The sequence below is a fragment of the Xiphophorus couchianus genome, chromosome 13 (genome assembly GCF_001444195.1).
Source record: "Xiphophorus couchianus chromosome 13, X_couchianus-1.0, whole genome shotgun sequence".
Lineage (NCBI taxonomy): Eukaryota > Metazoa > Chordata > Actinopteri > Cyprinodontiformes > Poeciliidae > Xiphophorus > Xiphophorus couchianus.
The window spans coordinates 636,077-660,726 of NC_040240.1; the positions used below are offsets into that span (position 1 = coordinate 636,077).

Consider the following 24,650-nt stretch of genomic DNA (forward strand, 5'->3'; position numbering starts at 1 on the left):
GATGGATGGGGAACAGATTATTTCAGGCAGCTGAAGTATCACCCCCCCACCTTAACTTTGGCAAGTAAAGACCAACCATTTTCAAATTCTTAGTGATTGTTATGTGTGATAGCATGTTTGAGCCACCAAAAATTAGCAACTGGAAATTTCTTTTATTCAGTAATCTGTCATATTTAACATTAGAACGGGATTTTACAAAAAGCCTACCCTCGCATCTTTTCAGGAAGTTCCATATTTGTGCCCTGCCATCAGCAGGCTTCCCTCCTCTTATATTAGCAAAGAAAACTTATAAATACACACAGTAACTGACTTTTTCTGTCAGGTTTAAGTGACAAAAATAGGGTTTAAGTGACAAAAGTAAATGAGTTGTTTTACCGAGAAATCGATCAGAGCAAAAATGAATGGATCCTCTTTGGCTGCAGTGCACGCTCCCGACACAGGGAGATCAGATTTTCACAGCGGAGCAGAATTTCGCACAAGACCAGATATTTGGTAATATTTACTCTTTATTTGCCAAAGTTACTTGGGGGCAACCATATATTTTAGTCACCTGAAATAATCTGTTCCCCCACACCCTGTATAACATGGAAAAAATATAATTTACCTGCAAGTCCTTCACTGTGTTTAATCTTCTTTTCATGAAAACAAATCTTGTAAATATTATAACATTTCCTTTTTTTGCCAAAGTTATGAGGGGAGAACCAATTATTTTACCCACCTGACATTTCAGGTGGGTAAAATAATTGGTTCAAATCATTATTTGTTCCCCATGGGAACAAATTCAAATTAACTTATCTGCAAGTATTTAGTAGTGTTTAATCTTCTCATCAACAATAAATCATGTAAGTTTGAAAACATTTGTCCATTACTTGCCAAAGTTATGAGTGGGGAACCAAATATTTTACCCACCTGAAATAATCTGTTTCCCCCTATAACATGGGAGCTAATTAATTTACTAGCAAGTCTTTAACCATGCTTGTTCCTCTCTTCATCAACAACAAATCCTGTGATTTTTGAAAATGTTGCTCATTATTAATCAAAGTTAAAGGGGGAACCAGATATTTTAGCTGCCTGAAATAATATGTTCCACCTAAACAAAAGGGGAGCTAAATATTTTTTCACAAACTTTTTAACTGTGCTTATTCCTCTCTTCATCACCAATAAATCCTGCAAGTTTGAAAACACTTACAGGTGTTTTGACAAAGTTATGAGGGGGGACACGCATATTTTAGCTGCCTGAAATAATCAGCTCCCCCTGCATAACAAGGGAACAAATTCATTTTGTGGAGAGGAAAAATGTTCTTTTTCCTCTCTTCATCAACAATAAATCCTGTTATTTTGGTAACATTTGCTTTTTATTTGCCAAAGATATGAGGGGGGAACAACACATACTCTATTTTAGCTCTCTTCTCCCTCTATAACATAGGAACAAATTAATTTACCAACAAGTCTTTAACTGTGTTTATTCCCCAATTTATCAACAATAAGTCCTGTTATTTTTGTAAAATCTGCTGTTTATTTGCCAGAGTTATGAGGGCGTAACCAAATATTTAGCCACCTGAAATAATCTGTTTCCCCTACAAAGAATAGGTTATTTAATCCAGCTAAAATATATGGTTCCCCCCTTTAACTTTGGCAAATGATGAACAACAGTTTCCCTAACCCTACCCACAGTTAAAAACTTGCTGGTAAATTAATTTGTTCCTTTGAAATTGAGGGTGGGCAAGGGGGGTGTGGGGGGCAGATTGTTTCGGGCAGCTAAAATAACTAAAATATGTTGTTCCCCCCCATAACTTTGGCAACTAAGAAGTAAAAGTTACCAAAATCACATGATTTGTTGTTGATTATGAGAGGAATTAGCACAGTTGAAGATTTCCTGGTAATTTAATTTGTTCCTATGAAATAGAGGGGGTACAGATTATTTCAGACAACTAAAATATATGGTTCCCCCCTCATAAATTTGGCAAACATTGAGCACATGTTTTCAAACTTGATGGATTTATTATTCATCAAGAGAGGAAAAAATGCAGAAAAATGCAAAAGAGGTTATTAATGATGGACTAATAATAGCGAGGATTCTGAAGGGACTCCCAGGATCATATAAGCCTTTTGCTATTCACACAACACAGAGCAGTGAAGACTTGAGCTTCACACAGTTTAAGAGCAGACTTCTAAGCTATGAAGAGACAGAAACGTTTGAAAGCAAACCGAAGTCAGATAATGTAATGAAAGTGGACATGACAACTGTAAACTGCTACAACTGCGGACAGTGCGGGCACATGGCAAGAGACTGATGCCAAAAGACCGCGCCAAAATGGTGCAGCTACCACAGAAGTACAACCCATAGTGACGAGACATGCAGAAAAAGATCGAAATGGAAAGATGATGCCAAGCAGACTTCAGACATGCAGGACAACCATGAGGAAGACCAGACCATGGTATTCAAAGTCAGCTGGAATCTTGTGCCTGACAACAACAAGCTTAATGGAATAATTCTGTGTTCCCTATTGAGGTACATGAGAAACTGTATTACTTGAGGATGAAAAGCAGTAATGAAGGATCCATTGAGGAAAACTTAAATGACATGATGAACAGAGATAAAGTGATCTAAAGTGATAGCTTGTGATCTGAAAACATGGCATGAAATATTAGGACACTGTAACATGGCTGATATGAAATTACAAAATGTAGTAGAGGGAATGAAAGTCATTGACAACAGTAAAATGGAGTGTAACATCTGTACAGAAGGAAAATTTATCAACAGCAGAAACAAAGAGTCAGATGTTAAAACGAGCAAGCCACTAGAGTTGGTTCATACTGACCTATCAGGACCTATTGACCTTATAGGCTTAGAAGGACACAGGTATGCTATTTCCTTTACTGATGACTTCTCAGGATCTATTGCAGACTATTTTCTGAAAATCAAAAGTGATGTGACTAAAGAAACAAAGCAATTTCTCACATACTGTGCACCCTATGGTAATGTTGTGTTTTAGGTCAGACAATGGGTCCGAGTACACATGTAATGATTTTCAAACACTACTCAGAAATAAAGGCATTAGACATGAAACGTCATCACTGTACTCCCCACACCAAAACGGAAAAGCAGAGAGGTGGAGAAAGCTCTTTGAAATGGGAAGGTGTATGTTATCAGAAAAAGGCTTACCTGTGACCATATGCTCTTCAGTGTGCTGCCCACATTCGCAACAGATGTTATAGTAACAGAACCAAAAACACCCCATATTTCTTGAGGACAAGAAGAAAGCCTAATCTTTCAAACATGTGGGTATTTGAATTTGTCACCCCAAGTGACAAAGAGGAAGTTACTCTTCAGGAAACTAAATGCAGAGTTTCCAGATTATCTCACTGGGGTTGAAATTAATGATCAAACTCAAACAAAGCAAATCGATCGTTATCCGAAAGGAGAGAAAAGGCCCTGAAAATACTTGAAGATTACCAATTAGATCCTAAAACTAAAGATGCAACACAAATAACTGTTGATCATTGTTACAGGGCTGTGTTTGGTATCCCTCAAACTTTCAGTGAGGCTCAGAAGTCACCACAGGCAGACAGGTGGAGACAGGTAATGAGGGATGAAATTGACTCGCTTTAAGAAAACAAAACATTTGAACTGAGTGTTCTACCAGAGGAACGCACACAGTTGGAGGGAAGTGGGTATATACTATTAAAAAAGAGGATAATTTAATGTTAACTTTGGACAAAACGTTTGGCTCTTTCCTCCTTAATCTTCCCGGATCCTCAGCAGGCGGCGGCGTGCTGCTAAAGTGAAACAACAACAAAGCGCGTTGACGTCACAGATCACAGAGTTTAATTCCATACAAAGCAATGAACAACAAAACTGCAGAGCAACAGAGATATGCATTTTTCTCATAAAAATAAAGACAGACAAGGGGAAGACAGACAAACACAAAACAAAGACAAACAAAAAGGCAAAGACGCGTCTTTGGAGAGAGCCGATGCAAAAAAGGCAAAATGGTGGCCGCTCTCTGTATTTTTTCTCCTGACACGAAATCTTATAGTAAAGAGGTGTTTCTCTATTTAATTTATGCACTCAAGGCGTTCCTCCTGTTGACCAACTGGAAACTCCCTTAAGCACTCGGAGAAACTTGGAACTCCCCCTGATCTACGCAAAGATCAAAGGGCCATCTGTCTTCTAGCGAGACAAAGAACGCATCGCTGCACTCTGACCCCCCGTGGCTCCCACGGTCATTCTGAGTACAGAACGATCCTGAGATAAGACTTCACAGATACCTGTGAAATCTAAAGTCTCTCTGCCCTGCCGGGAATGCTAATTTTATGGCCTCCTATGGCCCGGCCTCACAGTGGGGAGGCTCCTGCCTGTCTGAATGCCTGCTCATCTGCTCAATCCCAAATGCTCAACAGAAAACTATTCCAAATAAGAGTGCTGAATATACCTTTTACACATGTCGTAAGATTAACTGTATTAAGCACTAAAAATAATCATTTTTCCTTAACAATACACTCAAAGAAAATGAAGGAAAATAGAGTTTCAAAGCTAGGTATGTAGCAAAAGGCTAGAGCCAAAAAGAAGGTATAGACTCCTATGAAACTTTTGCTCCAACAGCTAACATAACATCAGTGTGAGCATTAATGCAGATAGCAGTTCGGAACAACCTTAAAGTACATCAGATGGATGTCAAAACAGCTTATTTGCATGCCCCAATTGCGGAAGAAATTTGCTTGGAACAGCCTGAGGGATTTGAACAACAAACAGAAACAGGACATAAATGTGTGTACAAATGAAAGAAATTCCTGTATGGAGTAAAACAATCAGGGAGAAATTGGTACAAACTCCTGAACGATCATCTAGCACAAAACAACTTTGAAAGCAACCTAGTTGATCATTGTGTATACAGAAAACAAACAGAAAATGACACGGTTATCGTGCTCATTTGGGTGGATGACTTGATCATTGCTGCTAGCAGCATTGAGGTTTCAAAGAAGCAATGAAATCAAAGTTTAACATGAAGGACTTAGGCAAAATATCGCATTTTTTAGGCATACATTTTGAACAAAAAGAAGATTAAATTAAAGCCACAAGCGGCGTTGGGCGGCCCTTGCAGCTCAGCGCCACTCCGGCCTATTGGTGACCGCGGGGGTTCCAGCATCGCCGCATTCTTGCCAACGCAGATGCTCTCGTGCCGTTCCCACACCCATCTGCCAGGTGATACACATCAATGCATTTGGCAGCGCTAGCCAACGACGCACAAAAATCTGGTGCAGATTGTTTCATGTAGCAAGAAGATATTGCTGATGGATTAACCTAGGGGGCACTGAGGAGTCCAATTACAATTTAATGCTATTAAGCTCTTTAGAGGTGAACAAAGGTCATGCATATCCAGTTTGGTGCAAATCGGATGAAGCATGTATGATTTAGAGACGACCGTATGGTTATGGCGAGGGATTGAAATTCACCATTTGGCCACGCCCACACAGTTCAGCCAGCATTGACAGAGTTCATCATGTCATTTTATGTCAGGTGGCATAGAATTAAACCCATATGAATCATCGAGTAAAAGTAAGATATACAGTAGAAAAAACAGGTGACTTCCTGTCGGAAGTCGGCGGGGCTAAGGTGATGTCATCAATTGAACTTGACAATGTAATCAGGACTGGTCTGTAGAGAGACATAGGAAGTCTGATGCAGCTGTGACCTTGCATGTGGAAGTTATTGAACCTTGATGTTTCATGGCGAATAGTCAAAGTTTGACACTTAGCCACTCTCACATGCTTTGATGTACGAGAAATCTTTTTATAACTTTGCACCTTCAATGCCTCAAGACTGTGCTGAGTGATTTTGAAGTCTGTATCTCAAAAGCTGTAAGATGAGTTTGATCAGATACGACATGAAAAAGAGAACATGATGGCTTTGATCCAAAATGGCCGACATCTTGTTGGGTTTGGACCATGGCTCCAAGAGACTTTTTTGTAGGTCCTGACAAGTTACACGTGTACCAAGTTTCATAATTCTGGGCTAAAGCATGACTTGGGGCTGATCATTTAAAATATTCTAGGAGGTGCTGTAGAGAAATTAGGCCACGCCCACCAACGATTCTTGCGGATTCTTTTCTGGGGGTGGACAGGGATGTACCCTAGTGAGTTTGGTGCAGCTCGGCTCAAAACTCTGGAATTGAGAGCCAAACGTATGGCAATGACGTTACAGGTCACTTTGCCACGCTGCCACGCCCACCTGCTCCATCAGAACCAATCAGGGTTGGAATCCACATCACACCAACATGTCTTGTGTCTCTGGACACAGACTCATGTTGATGAGGTCAAAGGGGTCAGATAGAGATTGTTGACACTTCCAAACATGACACTTCCTGTTCTCAGGGGGCGTGGCTTAAGCGATGTAATAATTTGACCAATGGGTATTGTAGGTAATCTGATGATGATCAAACACTGAAAGTTTGGTGCCTCTGTGAGTTTTTGTGTAGAAGATATAACAGTTTTGTGTTTCATGGCGAGTAGGCGAACTTTGACCCCTGGTAATCAGGGGCGCAACTACATACTTTCTGAGGTGTATGCGAACATGTCATTGGCATCCCTCCCACCCCCCCACCCCAACGGCATAAACTTGTACAACTCATTTTTAATTAAAGTACCAATAATAATAAATGTACATATATGTGAATAAATTGCTGCCTAGAGGGCAATAAAAAAGAATAAAAATGTGCAATATTTCATCATTTAATATATTTGAGCCAAAGAGCCGCTGTTACCCTAACCCTAACAGAAGGACGTTGCCCAAGCTACCGTATGGGAGGGGAGAGCGGCTGGCAGGAGGGGAGGGACACCTAATCAGTGCTGTTCCTCTGTTATTGATCATTTCATACACAAATAGCTGTTAAGTACTTAAAAAGCTGACTAGAAAAAAAATTCCCCACATCGTTTTTGTGCCCCCTTTAGTGCAGCGCCCCTATGCATTGCATTCACTGCATACCCTCTTTTTGCACCACTGCAGTTGCCATCAGGCTTTACAATGCCCAAGGCTGTACTAATTGATTATATTTTTTTCTGTGCTCATTTATATTTTACATATTGATTAATATATTGCATGTGATTACTTGTTATTTATTTATTTGTTTATATCTAGTTATTTTTAACTTATCACACTTAGGTATATATATACTGTATTTTACACACTCTGTATTTATTACCTAAGATGGAGTAGCTTTCAACAAATAAACAATTTCCCCTTAGGGATCAATAAAGTGTATTCTATTCTATTCTATTCTATTCTATTTGGTCCAGACACGGACCATATCTGGGTCCTGAAAAAAAGCCTTTTTGCAGGTCTCAGACAGGCTCATAATCCCAGCCCGACCCAGAGCTGGTGCATGTGCGTAAACCTTTGGGTGACTGTTATGGAGCCTTAAGGATTTGGTCCAGATTTCAAGATATTAGGCTGCATTCTTTGGATTAGGATTAATCTTAGTGAGTTTAATATATCTCAGTTGGAATCTGTGGAATTTAAAGCCAAACATAATGGCATGTCTTACTTTGCAATATTGCCATGGCCATACCCTACAGTGAAATATATTTGTGCTAAAGACCTGACACAATATCATGTCAATTAAGTCAAGAGGGTCAGAGATGGAACTTTTCAAGAAAAAAGCGACTTCTAATTCTGAGAGGGTGGGGATTTGATGTCAGCACATGACCACATAGGATGTGCTCAGCACGTTGCACGGGCAGCTCATGTTACCTGCGAATTGTGCGGTACCTACCATGGCCACAGGAGCATCCATCCATCCATCCATTTTCTGTACATCTTTGTCCCTTAGTGGGGTCGGGAGGGGTGCTGGTGCCTATCTCCAGCTAACATTCTGGGCAAGAGGCGGGGTCAACCTGGACAGGTCGCCACTCTGTCGCAGGGCAACACAGAAACAGACAGGACACACAACCATGTACACACACACTCACACCTATGGAGAATTTAGAAAGACCAATTAACCTAACAGTCATGATTTTGGACTGTGGGAGGAAGCCGGAGTACCCGGAGAGAACCCACGCAAGCACAGGGAGAACATGCAAAAAGACCCTGGGCCGGGAATCGAACCCAGGACCTTCTTGCTGCATGGCAACAGCTCTACCACTGTACAGCCCACCCCAAGAGCAATTTATTTTGTTCCTTTTTATCAATAAAATAATCATTTCTACATACTTTATCAAATATATATTATTGTAAAAACAAATCACTTCATGGTGAAATTGTGTATTTTTGATATAACGACAGAAATTATTACTAAAAAAATAAATAAAATCAGTTCCACTGAGGGGCCCCCTGAGTGGCCCTGCTTAGTTTGCTTGTGCCTTGGGCTGGCCTTGCTGTGGAGGCAAAGCTAGATGTGTTTATTTGTTTTATCTGTGATGGAATCTGCAGCCTCTTTTCTACTTGTTGAATATTAATTAATTTAGTGACACCATCAATCAAAATGATGGACAACAAAAATGTCTTGCTTAAACTCCGCTCAAGAAATATTAATTGAGGTACAACAGATAAGACATGTCATTTTATCATTGTGGTGCAGGTGTCCCAGGTTATAGTTCAGAAAACGGTTGAGAAGAAGACGGACATTGAGAAGCAAGCATCTGTGGAAGAGATCGCTTTAGAAAGGTACAATACATCACACTTTTTCAGCGCTAAAATGATTTTGATTTGACTATATTGCAGATTTTGATACAGTAGTATTTAGATCATTTTTTTATTTCATCTCATGGAATTTTCAGATATGAAACTTGCAAAAGAACTCTGCAAGCCCATCTGGCTAAAAATGAACAGAACTTTAGGGATGTTCCTTCTGACTTAATCTCCCTGAAAGCCCTGCATACACGACTCCAAGAAATACAGGTACATGTCAGAAAATGACAAAACAAACAGACCAATCACAGTGATGAGCTAAGGAAATTGACTTGAGCTATTTCCCTCCACAGTTTTTGAGACAGGAGACCGAGTTACTGTGGTCTGAGTATGCAAACCAGTGTTCCCACTTTTCCCAACTGAGAGGGGACTCTTCGCTGGAGCAAGAGAGGGCAGAGCTGCTGGCGCTCTGGCGCAGCCAACAGATGGACCTTCAGAGGAGAGGCAGCTCACTGGGTGCTGCCCTCAGACAGATTGATTCAACAGAAAACCACCTGGTGGACTTTAATGACCGCCTGGACCGCTATCTGAGACAATCCAAAGATATTACTGGCTTCAGCCTGGCCAGCACCAACATCCTGAAAGATATTAAGGTCTGCTGTCAATATCCCTTGTCAACCTTTCAGCTGTAAAAAATGTTTGGGGGGGACATGTATGTGTTTCAATTGTTCTCACAAGTAGGAGCGGGAATTCCCTATCAGAATTCACACAAGGAGAGTCCAAAGTCAAAGTATTCTTGACCTGATATTTACAGTCATAATTAATAAATAAAAATATTAAGTTCATTTTTGCAATATCTTAATCTATCAAGTAGAACACCTTATATGGATTAATTATACACAAACTGTTTTTTTAGGTCTTTATTTCTATGAATAATTTTTTTGTTACAGCTAATGAAAACACCACATTTCAGATTAGAATATTACACCAGAACACTAAAAAAACACTTTTTAAAACAGTAATTTGGACTTAAGACCAACTTAAAGATTGTTATTTTGAAAAGCTACTTTAAATTGAACAAACCTCAGATTCTAATTTACTAATTTATTAAATATGACTGTATGTGGTATGCATATTATTGTATTTGATCTTGACTGATGTAAAAGTAAATGGCAGCACTTTCAGATTTTAGGGTAAGCAGCTGTATTTTGACACATTCTAATCAAATGGGAACAGGTCTTGGTATGTGTTTTCATGATTAATCAAGACAAAACTTTGTCTTGTTTCCCCAAAGGAGCTCCATGACAACATTCATAGTGAGTTGGATCAGTTGTCCCGACTGGACCCTGAGTCCAGTGACCTGGACCCTGGAGAATGCTTCCGTCTGACTAGAGAAGTTGAGACACATAAAGCCAGCCTGGATCAGCTCCGACAGCAGGTCCAGAAGAGTGAAGCGGCAGCCCGTGCACTTGACCAATTTCTCATCTCACTACGCAAGGTGGATGATGACATATCTGGGGTCCAAGGTACCTCCTCCACTGATTCTTTGGTCCTGCAGGACTGTCGCTGCAAACTGTCTCTGATCAGACAGAGCATTGACAGTCTGAAAGAAAAGGCACCTCAGCTGGACCTGCTTCTGCAGGGAGCAAGACTGACTGTAACTAGGGATGGTTCGCCAGCTTCCTGTCTTGACATGGTGGCTGTCCTGCTGAGAAGCCTGGAGGAGGCAGAGAGTGGACTGGCCAGCCAGCAGAGAGGCCTTCAGAAAGAGACTCAAAGCAAATCTTTTGGTCTAAGGAAAAGGATAACACTTGGAGAGCTGAGGAAGCTTCAGGATGTGATTGAAAAACAAGGCTTGAAAGAGCCCACCATGCCTGCTGTGCAGCACAGGTATTTCATCATCTAGTTTCATTTGCATCTCATGTTAATATTAGTTTTTGTACTTAATCTTAGGACATTTTTCCTGATAAAGTTTATTCTTCCCTAATGAATTCCTTTTTTTTATTGTGGTATTGTTGTTTAAAGTAGTTAGAATTATTTTAATATCCTAAGCTATGAAATATGAGACTGAAAAATAAACAAAATAAAGTAAAAACAAGGCATTACATGTTGAAACATTTGCAAAAAAACAGTGGTGGAAAGAAAGTTTATTGGTGAATACAAAATTATTTGTGGTGTGATTAATGGCATTCCATGAGATGAGGATTTAGATGAATTAAAGAGAAACATTTTTGGTGATTTGGTGAAAGACTTACAGAGATTAACAAAATAAAAACATATGAAAATATGATATATTACTTGAAGAAAAAACAGAGATTATATGTATACAGGAAACATAGCTAAAACCAAATCTAGATTTTGTTACAAAAGGCTATGATAGTTTAAGAAGGGATAGAGAGGAGGGAAGTGGGGGAGGGTATATGATCTTTATAAAGCACGGAATATAATGTCAGATTTTAGGGAAAAGTGTAGAATTGGAATACATTGTAGCTGAAATATGAGGAACAGAAGGAATATGTAGTATTTACAAGTAATGTCATAGTGCAACTATCGAAGGAAGTCGGCCATTTTGGATTGAATGTCCGATTTTGACCCTATTTTGGCCGTTTACAGCCTTCGTATTTGATCGAACTCCTCCTAGGGATTTCGATTGATCGGCTTCAAACTTGGTCAGTCTGATCATGAGGCATGGCCAATTAAAAGTTAGCAAAATGGTGAGTTTTTGAGCATGTTGAAGGGGGATTACCAGGGGTCAAAGTTCACCTACTCGCCATGAAACAAAAAACTCTTATATTTCCTATACAAAAACACATAGAGGGACCAAACTTTCAGTGATTGATCGCCATCGGGTGTCCTAAAATACCTTGCGGTGAAATTTTTTTTTTATGTAGGCCACGCCCCCTGAGAGCAGGAAGTGTAATGTTTTACTGTGAACGGTCGCTATCTTAGCCCTTTGACCTAATCAACATGAAACTGTGTCGAGAGACAGAAGACATGTTGGTGTGTTGTGGATTCCAACCCCGACTGGCTGCGATGAAGCAGGTGGGCGTGGCGGCGTTGCGAACGCCGTCGAATTTCGTTTGGCTCTGAATTCCACAGTTTCGGGCCGAGCTGCTCCAAACTCACTAGGATGGATCCTTATCCTTATCCAGGAATCCATAGCGAAATTTGGAGGACGTGGCCTCATTTCTCTACAGCACCCCCTAGAATATTTTAAAACATCAGCCCCAAGCCATGCTTTAACCTAGAATTACGAAACTTGGTACACATGTGTATCTTGTCAGGACGTACAAAAAAGTCTCTTGGAGCAATGCTCTAAACCCAACAGGAAGTCGGCCATTTTGGATTGAAGTTCAGATTTTGTCCCCATTTTTGACATTTACAGCCTTTGCATTTGATCAAACTCCTCCAAGAGATTTTGATTGATCGGCTTCAAATTTGGTCAGTCTGATGATAAGGCATGGCCGATTCAAAGTTATCAAAATGGTGAGTTTTGACCATGTTGAAGGGGGGTTAGCAGGGCTCAAAGTTCCCCTGTGATCAACTGTGTAATATGTAATTACAAAGGGGATCCCTGTCATGTGTAGGGCACTGCTGCCCTCTGGTGTCGAATTACTGAAATAGTTTCATTATTTCAGTAATTCGACACCAGAGGGCAGCATTGCCCTCTGAGTTTGATTTTGTAATGCACAGGAAAAAAGGAAAAATTTGTATTTCTAACACAAAAACTCACAGAGACACCAAACTTTCAGTTATTGATCATCATCGGGTGTCCAATAATATCCGATGGTCAAATGATGACATCACTCAGGCCACGCCCCCTGACAACAGGAAGTCTCGTATTTTACTGTGAACGGTCGATAGATTCTGCACCAAACTTTGCATGAGTGATCCTGGTGGGATGCCTGATGATCCTATGTCATCATATTATGACGTCATCTCAGCCCCGCCCCCTCACAACAGGAAGTGCTGTTTTTTTCTTTGGAAAGTTCCATTTATGGCTCTCTTGACCTAATGAAGATGATTCTGATGATGAGCTCTGTCAATGCTTGCTGCTGGCTGAACCGTGTGGGCGTGGCCAAATGGCGAATATCAGTCCCTCGCCATACTCATACGTTTGGCTCTAAATCACAGATAGATCATCCGATTGGCGCCAAACTGGATATGTATACGTTTGTTCACCTGTAAAGAGCCCATCGGGTTTGAAATGTAATTTGACTCCACTGCCCCCCCTAAGTTGATACATCGGCTGTATCTCCTCGATGCATCGACCGATCTGCACCAGATTTTTTGACAGTCGTTGGGGAGTGCTGCTGAACGCATTCATGCGTATCGCCCGGTGGACGGGCAAGGAAAATGCACAACAGCTTCTGGTGGCTGGCGGGCGGCGGTGCTGGAAACTGCGGCAGAGCTTCTGCGGTGGCGAGCGGGCTGCGGCTCTGGAAACTGTGCGAGAGCTTCTGCGGTGGCTGGAACCCCCTCGGTGGCCAATAGGCCGGAGCGGCGCTTGCTGCGAGGGCCGCTCGCGGCTGCTTGCAGCTTTAATTATTTTTTATAATCTGTGTAAACTACTGACATTTGAAAAGATGGAGGAATAGATGGGACATTTGGAAGGGAAAGTTATATGGTGTGGGGAATTTAATGCAAATAGTACGTTGTGGGGTAAATACAATGATAAAAATGGACAAGTTATTGAAGAGTTAATAGAAATTAAAAATGTTGTATGTCATAATGATGGGAGGGGAACAAGAATTAATGTGAGAACAGGAACAGAGCCCGCAGAAAGTTACACATTTGTGTCTAACTCAATGGCTAGAATTTGTTTATGGGACATTAAAATAACTGCAATTGGTACTGATCACTATCACTATTTTTTGACATAGAGAGTAGAATGATTAATTAAAATATACAAACTGGGTATTATTGTCAAAATGTTTTATTGGGTTGGGACTTTTATCAAATAGAAAATTACAAGTCAAAATAGTTTTCTAAGAATTATGCAATTGAATATGGAAACAGACAAGGAACAATATTTTTTTGCAATGATAGATGTGTTTACAAAACTCAAGAAGCTGTTCACTTTTTGCAAATGAGTGCAACACGCGCACTCATGTGGAAGAGTGGACAAAATGCAAACTTTGTCATTACATGCTACAACATCTTTCACAACAATTCAGGAAGCTATTGATAAAATTGAAAAATGGCCAATGAGGGTTTAAAACAAAGGTTACAATATTTACACACAAAAGATACAGGACATCAAAATTAAGTTATATAAACAATAATTAGAGTAAAATTTATAAAGTTTTTAAGAAAATGGTTTGATGAGAAAATAACATGGAATATACATTTACACAAAAACTATTGATAAATGTAAAGAAGTCCTAAACATTTTGAGATGTTTAGCTAGAAGTGATTTGGGGGCAGAAAGAGGAGCTTTGAAAAGATTTTACACAGGATTGATCAGATAAAATATAGATTATGGAAGTGTTGTTTATGGTTCAGCAGTAAAAACAGATTTGGAAAAACTAGACAATATTCAACATCAGGCATTAAGGATATGTACAGGAGCATTCCAAACCACCCCAACAGCAGCACTTAAAGCGGAGATGGGATAAATGGAATTAGAATTAAGAACACAATTAGCAATAAACTACTGAATCAGCTTACAAGGAAATAAGTCAAATCATCCAACATTAGAAACTCTATAGACATGTTTTGTTTGTCTTTTGTTCTGTTCTTTCTGCTGTTGAAAACTTGCTCCATATCTCAAGTCCATCAACCTGCCACTCTACGCATCACCGTGATGCGCACAGCATTGTGTTCATGTGATCAGAACCTGTTTGCTTTTCCTCTTAACGGCACCACAACCTGCTGGTCAAACTCTGACACACACTATTTGTTCATCCATCCAAATGATCAGAATCAGGTGTTCCAATCACTTCCATGGCCACAAGTGTATAAAATGAAGCACACAGACATGCAGACTGTTTTTACAAATATTTGTGAAAGAATGGGTCGCTCTCAAGAGCGACAGTTCCAGTTCCAGTGTGGAACTGTGATAGGATGCCACCTGTGCAACAAATCCAGTCGTGAAATTTCCTTGATCCTAAATATTCCACAGTCAACTGTCAGCTGTATTATAAGAAAATGGAAATGTTTGGGAATGACAGCAGCTCAGCCACCAAGTGGTAGGCCACATAAACTGACAGAGTGGGGTCAGCAGATGATGGAAAGAAGTTGACAACTTTATGCAAAGTCAATCACTACTAACCTCCAAACTCAAGCTCAAGACCAGTGTGCAGAGAGCTTCATGGAATGGGTTTTCATGGTGGAACGGCTGCATCTAAGCCATACATCACCAAGTGCAATGCAAAGTGTCGGATGCAGTGGTGTAAAGCCGCTGCCACTGGACTCTATAGCAGTGGAGGTGCTTGCTCTGGAGTGACGATTTACACTTCTCCATCTGGCAATCTGATGGACGAGTCTGGGTTTAGTGGTTGCCAGGAGAACGGTACTTCTCTGACTGCATTGTGCCAAGTGTAAAGTTTGGTGCAGGGGGGATTATGGTGCGGGATTGTTTTTCAGGAGATGGGAGATTACCCGAGGCTGCACAGTGGCGCAGTTGGCAGCACTGGGTTCAATTCCCAGCATGGAGTCCCTAACCCTAACCCTACCCCATGGAGTTTGCATGTTCTCCCTGTGCACGCGTGGGTTCTCTCCATGTTCTCTGGCTTCTTCACACAGTCCATAAACATGACTGTTAGGTTAATTGGTCTATATGAATTCTCCTTAGGTGTGAGTGTGTGTGTGCATGATTGTTTGTTCCGTCGGTCTTTATGTTGCCCTGCGATGGTCTGGCAAACTGTCCAGCCTCTCCCCCGTTGACAGCTGGAGATAGGCACCAGGACCCCTCCTGACTCCAATGGGATAAGGATGTAAATAAATGGATGGAATTAATGGATTGGCTTGGCCCCTTAGTTCCAGTGAAAGGAACTCTAAATGTTTCAGCAAACCAAGATATTTTGGATCATTTCATGTTCCCAACTTTGTGGGAACAGTTTGGAGCTGGCCCCTTCCTCTTCCAACATGTCCGTGCACTAGTGCACAAAGTGCACCTCAACCCGATGAATTAGAATGAATTAGAGCAGTGACTGACAGCCAGGCCTTCACGTCCAACATCAGTGTGTGGCCTCACAAATGTGCTTCTGGAAGATTGGTCAAACATCCCCATAAACACACTCCTAAACCTTGTGGACAGCCTTCCCAGAAGAATTGAAGCTGTTCTAGCTGCAAAGGGTGGACCAACGTCAGGAATGGGATGTCACTTAAGCTCATATGTGAGTCAAGGAAGGGGAGCGAATACCTTTTGGCAATATAATGTATGTTTGCCACTATCTATTATTTGCGCACAACGTGCATTGACATGAAATAATGCAACCGACATAAATACAGAGACCTGTTAAGGAAAATTCGACTGGAAAGCCATTCGACTGTTTTATTCTATTCCGAAATAGCGCTAGCTTAACAAAATTTTACAACTTGTGCACCTTACGCTGCTTTCAATGAGTGTGGGAAATTTCAGTATTGAAGAGCCGCATGTGGCTCGAGAACCACAGGTCTGCTACCACTTGTATAGCATCTCCCACCTGCACTTGTGAGTATAGACATGAATACGTATATTATATGTATTCATGTATCATGTCTATGATGGTGAGCAGCAGTTTTTCTTAAGACACTGTTGTACTACTACTAGTCGTGATAATGAAATCACGTGAAAACAAATTATAATGAATGGTTTGTTGTTTGTTTTCTCTTTGCTGCAGTATAACTTTTTTGAACATATTTTATTTTTATATTTGTTCAAAATCTCGCTATCTCCTGAAAGTAGAAGATGAGAGAGATAATCTATGAAAAAGTCAAGACCCTCTGCCTCTTCTCTGTGCCCCTATGGGCTCTTTGCACCTCAGCTTCCGCGTTCAGGGAAAAGCGGCTCAATCTTTTCCGATCTACTGCAAAAGGCTCTTTACACTGGGTATTTACAGGGCTTGTCCAAGGTAACAATTAATGATGTACATCGATCCGAAGCCCCGACAAATAAGCTGGAGAAAGGTTTTAAGATGTTCGCCTCGTTATACACAGATACGAAGGTGAGTTTTACTTTCTTTAAACTTTGTGGCTAGCATTAGCTTTAGCTTATGCTAGACATTTTTCTTGTAAAAATGTGCTATTTAAGTATCTAAACATTTTTCATCATTCATTAACGGACAATGTTTTTACCTTGTGTTCAAATATATTACGTGCATTTATTGTCGTTAGTGTCAGAGACCAAGTAATGGGGAATTTTACGGTTCAGGCTTTTTGCTTCTGAAGCCTGAGGAACAACAAGCCCATAACTTAACAGTAGAGCAGCTCTGGTGTCGGAGTTCTAGTTCAGCTGACGGTTCAGGTTCAAAGTAGTTGCTTTTAGAAAAATATGCCCGTGTTCTTTAAGGTCTCCGTGTTACTTCGCTTTATTAGTTTTGCATGCTTCTTGTGAAGCAGGACGGTGTTGACAGCAGTTGCTCGGCTGTCTGGTTCTGGTCTGCTCTCTGGTTCCCATAAACTCTCTTTCAGGCTGAATACAGAAGTGATTCCATGGAAATAACACAGGAGGCTCCTTTACCTTCTTCTTTAGGTTGAAGAAGTTGATCCGGAGTGAAGTGAAGGCTGTAAACTTTGCTGTGCGGCGTTAGCTTTAACTGGTAGCGACAAATATTTACAAACCACCGTCTTCTTAATTCAGGACCGTTTGGAAATCCATGAAAACTTAAAAGCCCATTATATTAGGAAGACAATAATGTTCATAGTATTGTTTTATTTGCGTCTGAAATAAGACTTTGTCTTTTCTAGCTGTCATGGTAACTCAAAGCGGGGAAAAAGAGAGCCGCATTTGCACATGTGGTTGTGACGTCAGCGTGGCAGGTGCAAAGAGCCCATTAGCATTTATAAAAATACACTGCTCCCAAACCAAAACAGCCAATCAGAGCAAGTGGGAGTATGCAGCTCACTCCTGCACAGCGCGCACCCGTTGTTCAAGTTGAAGTTAGCGGTATCCCGCTCCTGCTGTTGTACTAACGACAGAGAAACAAACCAAATTTATAGGGAAACATCTAATTTCTGGATTAGTACTTGGTACAAAAACCAAGACATGTTCTAAAGAAGACCTATGACAAAAGCCAAGCTAAAAATAAAGAATAAGTCTGGAATAAAGAGGATAAATATCGGCGCGGAAGTTTGCTACATCTCTGCTTGGCAAGTAAGTATGTCTGCTTGATTTGATTTATTTTTAAAAGTAGCAATTAAGATATTGTTATAGCAAATATCTGGTATTATTCTGTAGTTTGATGCCGCACTGTAAGGAAGTTGTGATATTTTAGCATTACCTGCTAACTCAACCTCAATCTAAATATTGTTTCGATACTTACATTTATTTGTCCCAACATATTTTTTGAATCAGAATTAAATGCATTTAGATTTAGTGAAATTATTTTGTTTTGGGCTGAGCCTGTCAAAAATAAAAAGTACATGAAATATTACAAAAATGTTTACATTTGCACTTGAGTCAACTGCTTGTAATCCTGAGTATCACAAAGTTTTGTGTTTCACATAACAGCCGATTTTGTAATATATTACTCCTATTTTATAACACCTCAGGACTGAAAAATGTGTGCTACGGAGCTGAACAGGATATGTTTGGTTGCAGATTAATTCTTGTGAATAAATTTGAGAATGCATTAACATGTAGCCACAATAGCTGTGATCGTGTATGTAATGTGAAATGGCAAAAATAATTTAATGATAATCATTATGACTTTCTGGTACCAAGGATGCTTTTTAACATCCTGCTAACAGAATGTTTTTAACAGAATGTTATAAAGATTCTGCATAAAACATAAAAACAGTGTTACATGTATTACTGTTATCAAATAAAACAATACGTATACCTACATAGTAAAAAAATGCAAATATTGTAAAAAAAAAAATGCAGATTTACAGTTTTTAAAAGTAAGTTCAAACTGTTATTTTCATTTTATATTTTGGGGCATGTTGATAGGCCTTCTTCACCATGTCACCCTGCAGATGGGTGGCTGCTGAAATCCTGTCAGCATGGTCCCTTGGAGGGTTGAATGAAGAAGAGGCACGTGGCCTATCCACTGTTATCAGAAATCACAGTGAATCCTGCCTAAAGGAGGCTCATGTGGACTCCTTTGACTTAAAACCATGAGACCACGTCAGCATTGTGTGCTTTCCAGTGTGCCAGCTCCCACCACACAGTAGATATTGGAGACACAAGTCAGCAGGGGCCCAGGGAAGAAGTAAATGTTTGTATCAAACCATCACAGCTACTTAGTACCTTCCCAATAAAAACTTGAAATTGATTTTAATCTTTAAAAAAAACTAGGCCTCATTTGGGCAAGACATAATTTTATTTTTGATTATGAATATCTCTAAAGATGCATTCTTTAAAAATATTTAAAGCATATATCCTTGCCACAAATATCTGGCATGTCAAATGAGCCAGACATTTGTGAATCAAAATGTCAGGCACATCTCATTGTTTATGCTCTTTCAACAGGTCAGATATTGCTCCAGACACAGAGCCACATGAAGGAATTGTCTGTTTACATATTTACTTGTACAGGAGTACTTTGCAACAAAAGCTGATTTATTTTACACATATGCAAAATACTGCGACAGACTGGCGACCTGTCCAGGGCGTACCCCGCCTCCCGCCTGGAACGTAGCTGGAGATGGGCACCAGCAGCCCTCCTGACCCCATTAGGGACAAGGGTGAATAGACAATGGATGGATGGATGGATATGCAAAATAAAACATTTTAAGATATTATTCCATGCTTTAGTGAGATTCCTTGGCATTGCATGACTAATATATAGCGAGAGATTTTCATCAAGTTACCATGCTATTATTCTAATGGATACTTTAATAATGTGTGTGGTAAAGTTGTCCTTTTGTTCTCAAAAGTGAGCAATTGGGAATAAATAATTTTTAAACCCTTTATTGAGAACGACTATATTAGAAATGTTTTGAATAAGCAAAATATTTATATGCAGAAAGAAAGCATTAAAATGTTCAAAAGCACACAACACTGCAGCTATATTATCCTTGGAATAAATCCGCTGTACTGCCCATAAGGACCTGAAAATCTGTCCTGGATTGTCCAAATATACCAGTTTGGGATAACCACTCTGTGACCAGGACACAGGAACAGCCAGAGTCTCCATGGGGCCCAAAGTGAAATTTGGTTTTGGGGCTCTCTATTTGACTAGAAGGCCCCATAGAGGCTATTTCTGCTAATAATGTAGACTGGTTGCAATCAATAGTCAGATGATTAGGTCATTCACTAAACTAAACTTATTTCATCTCTGACAGTGCCATTTACATTATGTTCTATATGCATGTATAATATAGGATACACGTATCAGCCAACGGATTTCCTTAATTTGGCAGATGGGTAATTGGCCAATACTTGCATGTAAAGCCCAGCTTATCCCCTGATCTTATCTACCTCAGCAAAGGTTTAAAAATCAGCCACTGTCCTCTTCTGCTCTGCAGTGAGAGAGGTTGGACTGACAGACCGGCCCACCAGGTTATACCTGCACATTTGCAGTTCAGAATAGTCACCCCATTGTTGCCAACTCAATGTGTTTCTTGCTATATTTAGCAACATTTCAGACAATTGGTAACGGTCAAAATCAAAATCAGCAGGTCAGGCTTTTTAACAATAGGAAATTGGTGATCAGCCTGGATGGATGATTTAGAGAAACTATACCTCTTGCCCCTCACTGATCATTTGATGGAGTCTTAAATAAAGATTATTAATTTCATAGGTAACACTTTACTTGACAGGGTGTGCATAAGACTGACATGACACTGTCATAAACATGATATAACACCTGTCATAAACATGAAGGAGTCTTTATGAATGTCTATGACTGTTGTCACGAAGTTTCATTCAGTAAATAATGACACTTTTAATGCAAAGTTGCTCTAAAAGTTGCATTAAAAGTCCATTAAAAGTGCCATCTTTACATTAAAGTGTCATTATTTACAAAATAATTATCTTATTTTGAGATACTATCTCATTACAATGAGATACTCTCATTTTTGAGGTACTATCTCATCATAACGAGATAATTTTTTTAACAGAGTGGTGGAAACGGGCTTCCATACATATTCATGACATTCTTTGATCAAATTAATTTCTCTTGGGCGTTATTCCAACAACAAAATTTTTTATTTATATCAGGTGAGTTTTCTCACTTGAGAAGGCACAGCACTTTTGAAAGTATTTTAATTGGAGTTACGTTTCACATAACTTAGAAGTTTATGTGAAAATTATGTTTGCCTTAGCCACATAAATTATCATGCCAAGAAGCAAGGAACATATCGCCAACTACAGCTTAGCATACACAGTAAAAAAAAATCTGTAAAAAACCCAAAAATGTCCTGGTAAATTTTAATCACGGAAAACTGTTAAATTCCGAAAAAAACCCAACTGTTAAATTACGGAACAAATTCTGCCGGAAATTCCGTAAAAAAACAGAAAATGTACTGGCAGAAAATTACCAGAACATTTTCTGTCTTTTTTACAGAACTTCCATCAAAATGTTTTCCATAATTTAACAGTTTTTCATGTTAAATTTACCAACATTTCTGTTAACCCAAAACTGAAATTCTGTCTTTTTACAGTACAAATTCTGATACATTCACAAACACTTCTTTTAAAACCTTGCAAATGTTTTTGTCTTCCAAACCATTGAAGTCTGTATTCTATACCATATATTTGTTATACTGTAAAATAAATTAAAGTTAATGTATTTAATATGTTCTTAACATAATTGTGAAACAAAACGAAACTCTAAATCCAAAGGAAATGTAGTTCAATCGGGAGAGACTCAGACAGAGAAAGACAGCAATTAAAAAGGTTTATTAACATACATGAATTAAAGGTCAGTGGGCCCCAGCTGATTACTACAAGCTGTGAATTGCAATAAGCTCGGATGAGCATTCCCGATGCTGGTTAGGAATGTCATCCCCCAAAAGGGAGAGCTGAGGCCGGGGCAGACACATATTCTTTTAAATTGAGGCTAAACCACCTTCTAGTTAAAGTTGCCTTGAGAAGTAGTGAATAGGACACTAAACAAAAATTAATGAGAAACGATAATTGGATGATGGCCCTTGACAAACGACAATTTGTGACTTGTTTAACAATTGGTGAAAACATTTGAGCTGACTTGTACCTATTAGCCAGCTTCACGTTCTGTCAGCAATAGCTGTACAGTGCACGTCGCCTTAACAACTGAGGCAAAAGCCACATTTAGGCCAATGATATAATTTACAACTCGCAGTCTGTACGGATTGCCTCTCTTCGACCAGCACACGATTGAGAACAGCTTTGCGGTATACTAAAGGTCAAGGTTTTTTTTTTCTTTTTCTCTCCCCATTTATCGACTGCCTGCATGTAATTCTAATTGATCATTAATACACATCTCATTCACTAGTGTCAATGGTAGCATGACTTGTATTATCACACAGTTGAAGACAACGAGAGCACTAACTGACGGCGAACTGAATTGAACTGGTCAACACCCAAACAGCTAATAGAAACTTGATCCGTTCAAGTTTCTATTAGCAGCTCCTCAAATCTTTTTGACAAATATTACATTACCAAGACACATTAAAACATACCTTTATCTTGGCTTTTTTTCTATTGTTTGTCTTTCTTTTCTCTCTCCTTGAAGGATAAGTGCTTTTTTGCTACATTTTCTTACTTATCATCCACCGGAGCTTTGGAGGTTTGGATGTGCTCTGCATGGCAGCTCATATTGGTGAAGCGAGACGTACTCTGGCCACCAGGGTGGTACCAAGAGCAATTTATTTTTTTCTTTTTGTCCATATAAAGAATGATTTCTGCATATATTATCAAATATATTATTTTCAAAAGAACAATCACAACTATATCATGAAACTGTGTGTTTTTGTTAATATAATCACATAGAAATCATTACCAATAAACAACAACAAAAAATCTATTATCCCCACCTGTTGCTGTTTCTGTAAATTCCTCATTGGAGCCCATGAACTCCATGTCAAAACTAGTCGCGAAACGTACCGAAGAAATGTCATACTGTTCAAACCAAAAAATGTAAATTGCTAATTCACTGCCTTGACATTGCCTAGATAGTGTGGGGAAAAAAATCTGGATCAGAAAATCAGCCTCACACTCTGTTCCCTACACTCTTCCTCAGTGGGTGCTGCTAGAAGCAGATCATCAACATATTGCAACAGAGAGCATGTGTTTGGCAGTGTAAAACCTGCTAGATTGTCATTCAAAGCCTGGTGAAAAATGGTGGGTGATTCACAGTAACCTTGGCAGAGCCTAGTGAATCTATAAGAATGACCTTTGAACTCAAATGCAAACCAGAACTGGCTATCTGGATGGACTGGAACGCTGAAAAATGCATTTGCTAGATCAATGACTGTAAAATATCTGCTGCCTGCTGGTATGTGTGATAAATTGGTGTAAGGGTTTAGAACAATGGGAGCTCTTGCATGCACGGCGGCATTCACAGCTCTGAGATCCTGGATGAATCTCCATTCATCTGGAGGTTTATCCCCGATCTTTTTCACAGGAAAAATGGGAGTTTTGACTGGTGAATTGGCACATGGAACAATCACTCCAGCTTCTAATAAAACGTGAAAAACGGGTTCAATTCCTCTCTCAGCCTCTGGTTTGAGAGGGTACTGAGGAACCTTTGGTCTGTAAGATGATTTAACTGTGATGCTTCCTGACATTTAATCAGTTCCACATCATACTTGGAACTGGCCCAGAGGTACTCTGGCACTCCTGGAAAGTCAGGAGTGACACCAGAGGCCATCTGCAGTCAGTTATTGTTATCAATTACGTTTTTTGGTTGGCATTGCTGTCAAATGGAGGTTCATTGTTTCTCCAGAAGGAGAAAAACAGGTGTTGTCTGAGTGCCACTGCCAGTCATCAGCCATAAAGGCCTTGAGAGCCAGTGGGCCCAGAGATTTCCATCTGTCCTCTGGATGTTTTGTCAGGGAAATGTGATGATATGATTCAGGGACTGAGAAAAATGCCTCTTTGTTGTTACATAGTTCCATGTAACAACACCAGATGTTTCATCAGACCAACACATGTGTGTGACATGGAGTGATGTGGTGTGTGAGTTGAGGAAATCATCTCCAAGTTGATCAGTGGGATCAGTTGTTACTCTTACTGTATAGCGCAAACACTGTTGTGACATATATGATGCTGTCGGAGGCACCCTGTCATGTGCTTTTTTGAGTAAATACTCAGTCTGCTTGTCGTACACCAACCACTCAAAAATATAGAGCAGTGTGGGTATGTTCAAGAATGATGTCACTGTCTCAAGTTGTTTACAGACTCTGAGGCCTTGTGGAGAACATTCAATTCGGAGGAACATTTTTAGAATTAGATCTCTGGTCAGTAAGTTAATTGGACAGTTACTGGACAACACAAATTGATGTGAGTGCATGGATCCATCAAAAGGATTCATCACTGTGAGTGGTTTTGTAACTGGCTCAGGGGCACCCTGAGGCACCAGTTGAGTGAACAGTTTTTCCTGACAGAGGAGCTTGTGGGAGACATTTTTCATTATTAGAGATTAGGTAGCTCCCGAGTCAACCAAAGAACCAATGTCATGTCCTGCAATTTACAGTGTGAGCATGGATAACACCTGATAAGCATTTAAGGAAATTTTCATATGTTTGAACATCAAATGGTGTGTGTGGGGGGCGGGGGTGTACTTGCGGTTTGTTGAGCTAAGAGCTGACTGGACTGTTGCTCCAACGGCACTGGCGCTAGTCAGGTAGAGTATCCTCCTCTGGTTTGACCTTGCAAACCGCCCAGAGATTGGAACCCTCAGCCACGGGGAGTGAAACCCCCATGTGGACCTCCTGGGCCACTGCGGTTAAA

General features: G+C 39.9%; 1 protein-coding gene across 6 annotated transcripts in view; it reads left to right on the forward strand.

Annotated features, from left to right (window-relative positions):
• Window positions 1-24,650, forward strand: part of LOC114155726 (uncharacterized) — a 274,038-nt gene that overhangs the window by 111,202 nt on the left and 138,186 nt on the right. For all 6 annotated transcript variants that reach the window (XR_003597813.1, XR_003597811.1, XM_028035761.1 and 3 more), the window contains 4 exons: window positions 8,577-8,662; window positions 8,776-8,896; window positions 8,980-9,279; window positions 9,921-10,516. Coding sequence is in view for 4 of the 6 variants with exons in the window: in XM_028035761.1 (XP_027891562.1) it covers window positions 8,577-8,662; window positions 8,776-8,896; window positions 8,980-9,279; window positions 9,921-10,516 (1,103 nt within the window). In the remaining 2 variants the exon portion in view is untranslated. The remainder of the gene's footprint in view (window positions 1-8,576; window positions 8,663-8,775; window positions 8,897-8,979; window positions 9,280-9,920; window positions 10,517-24,650) is intronic.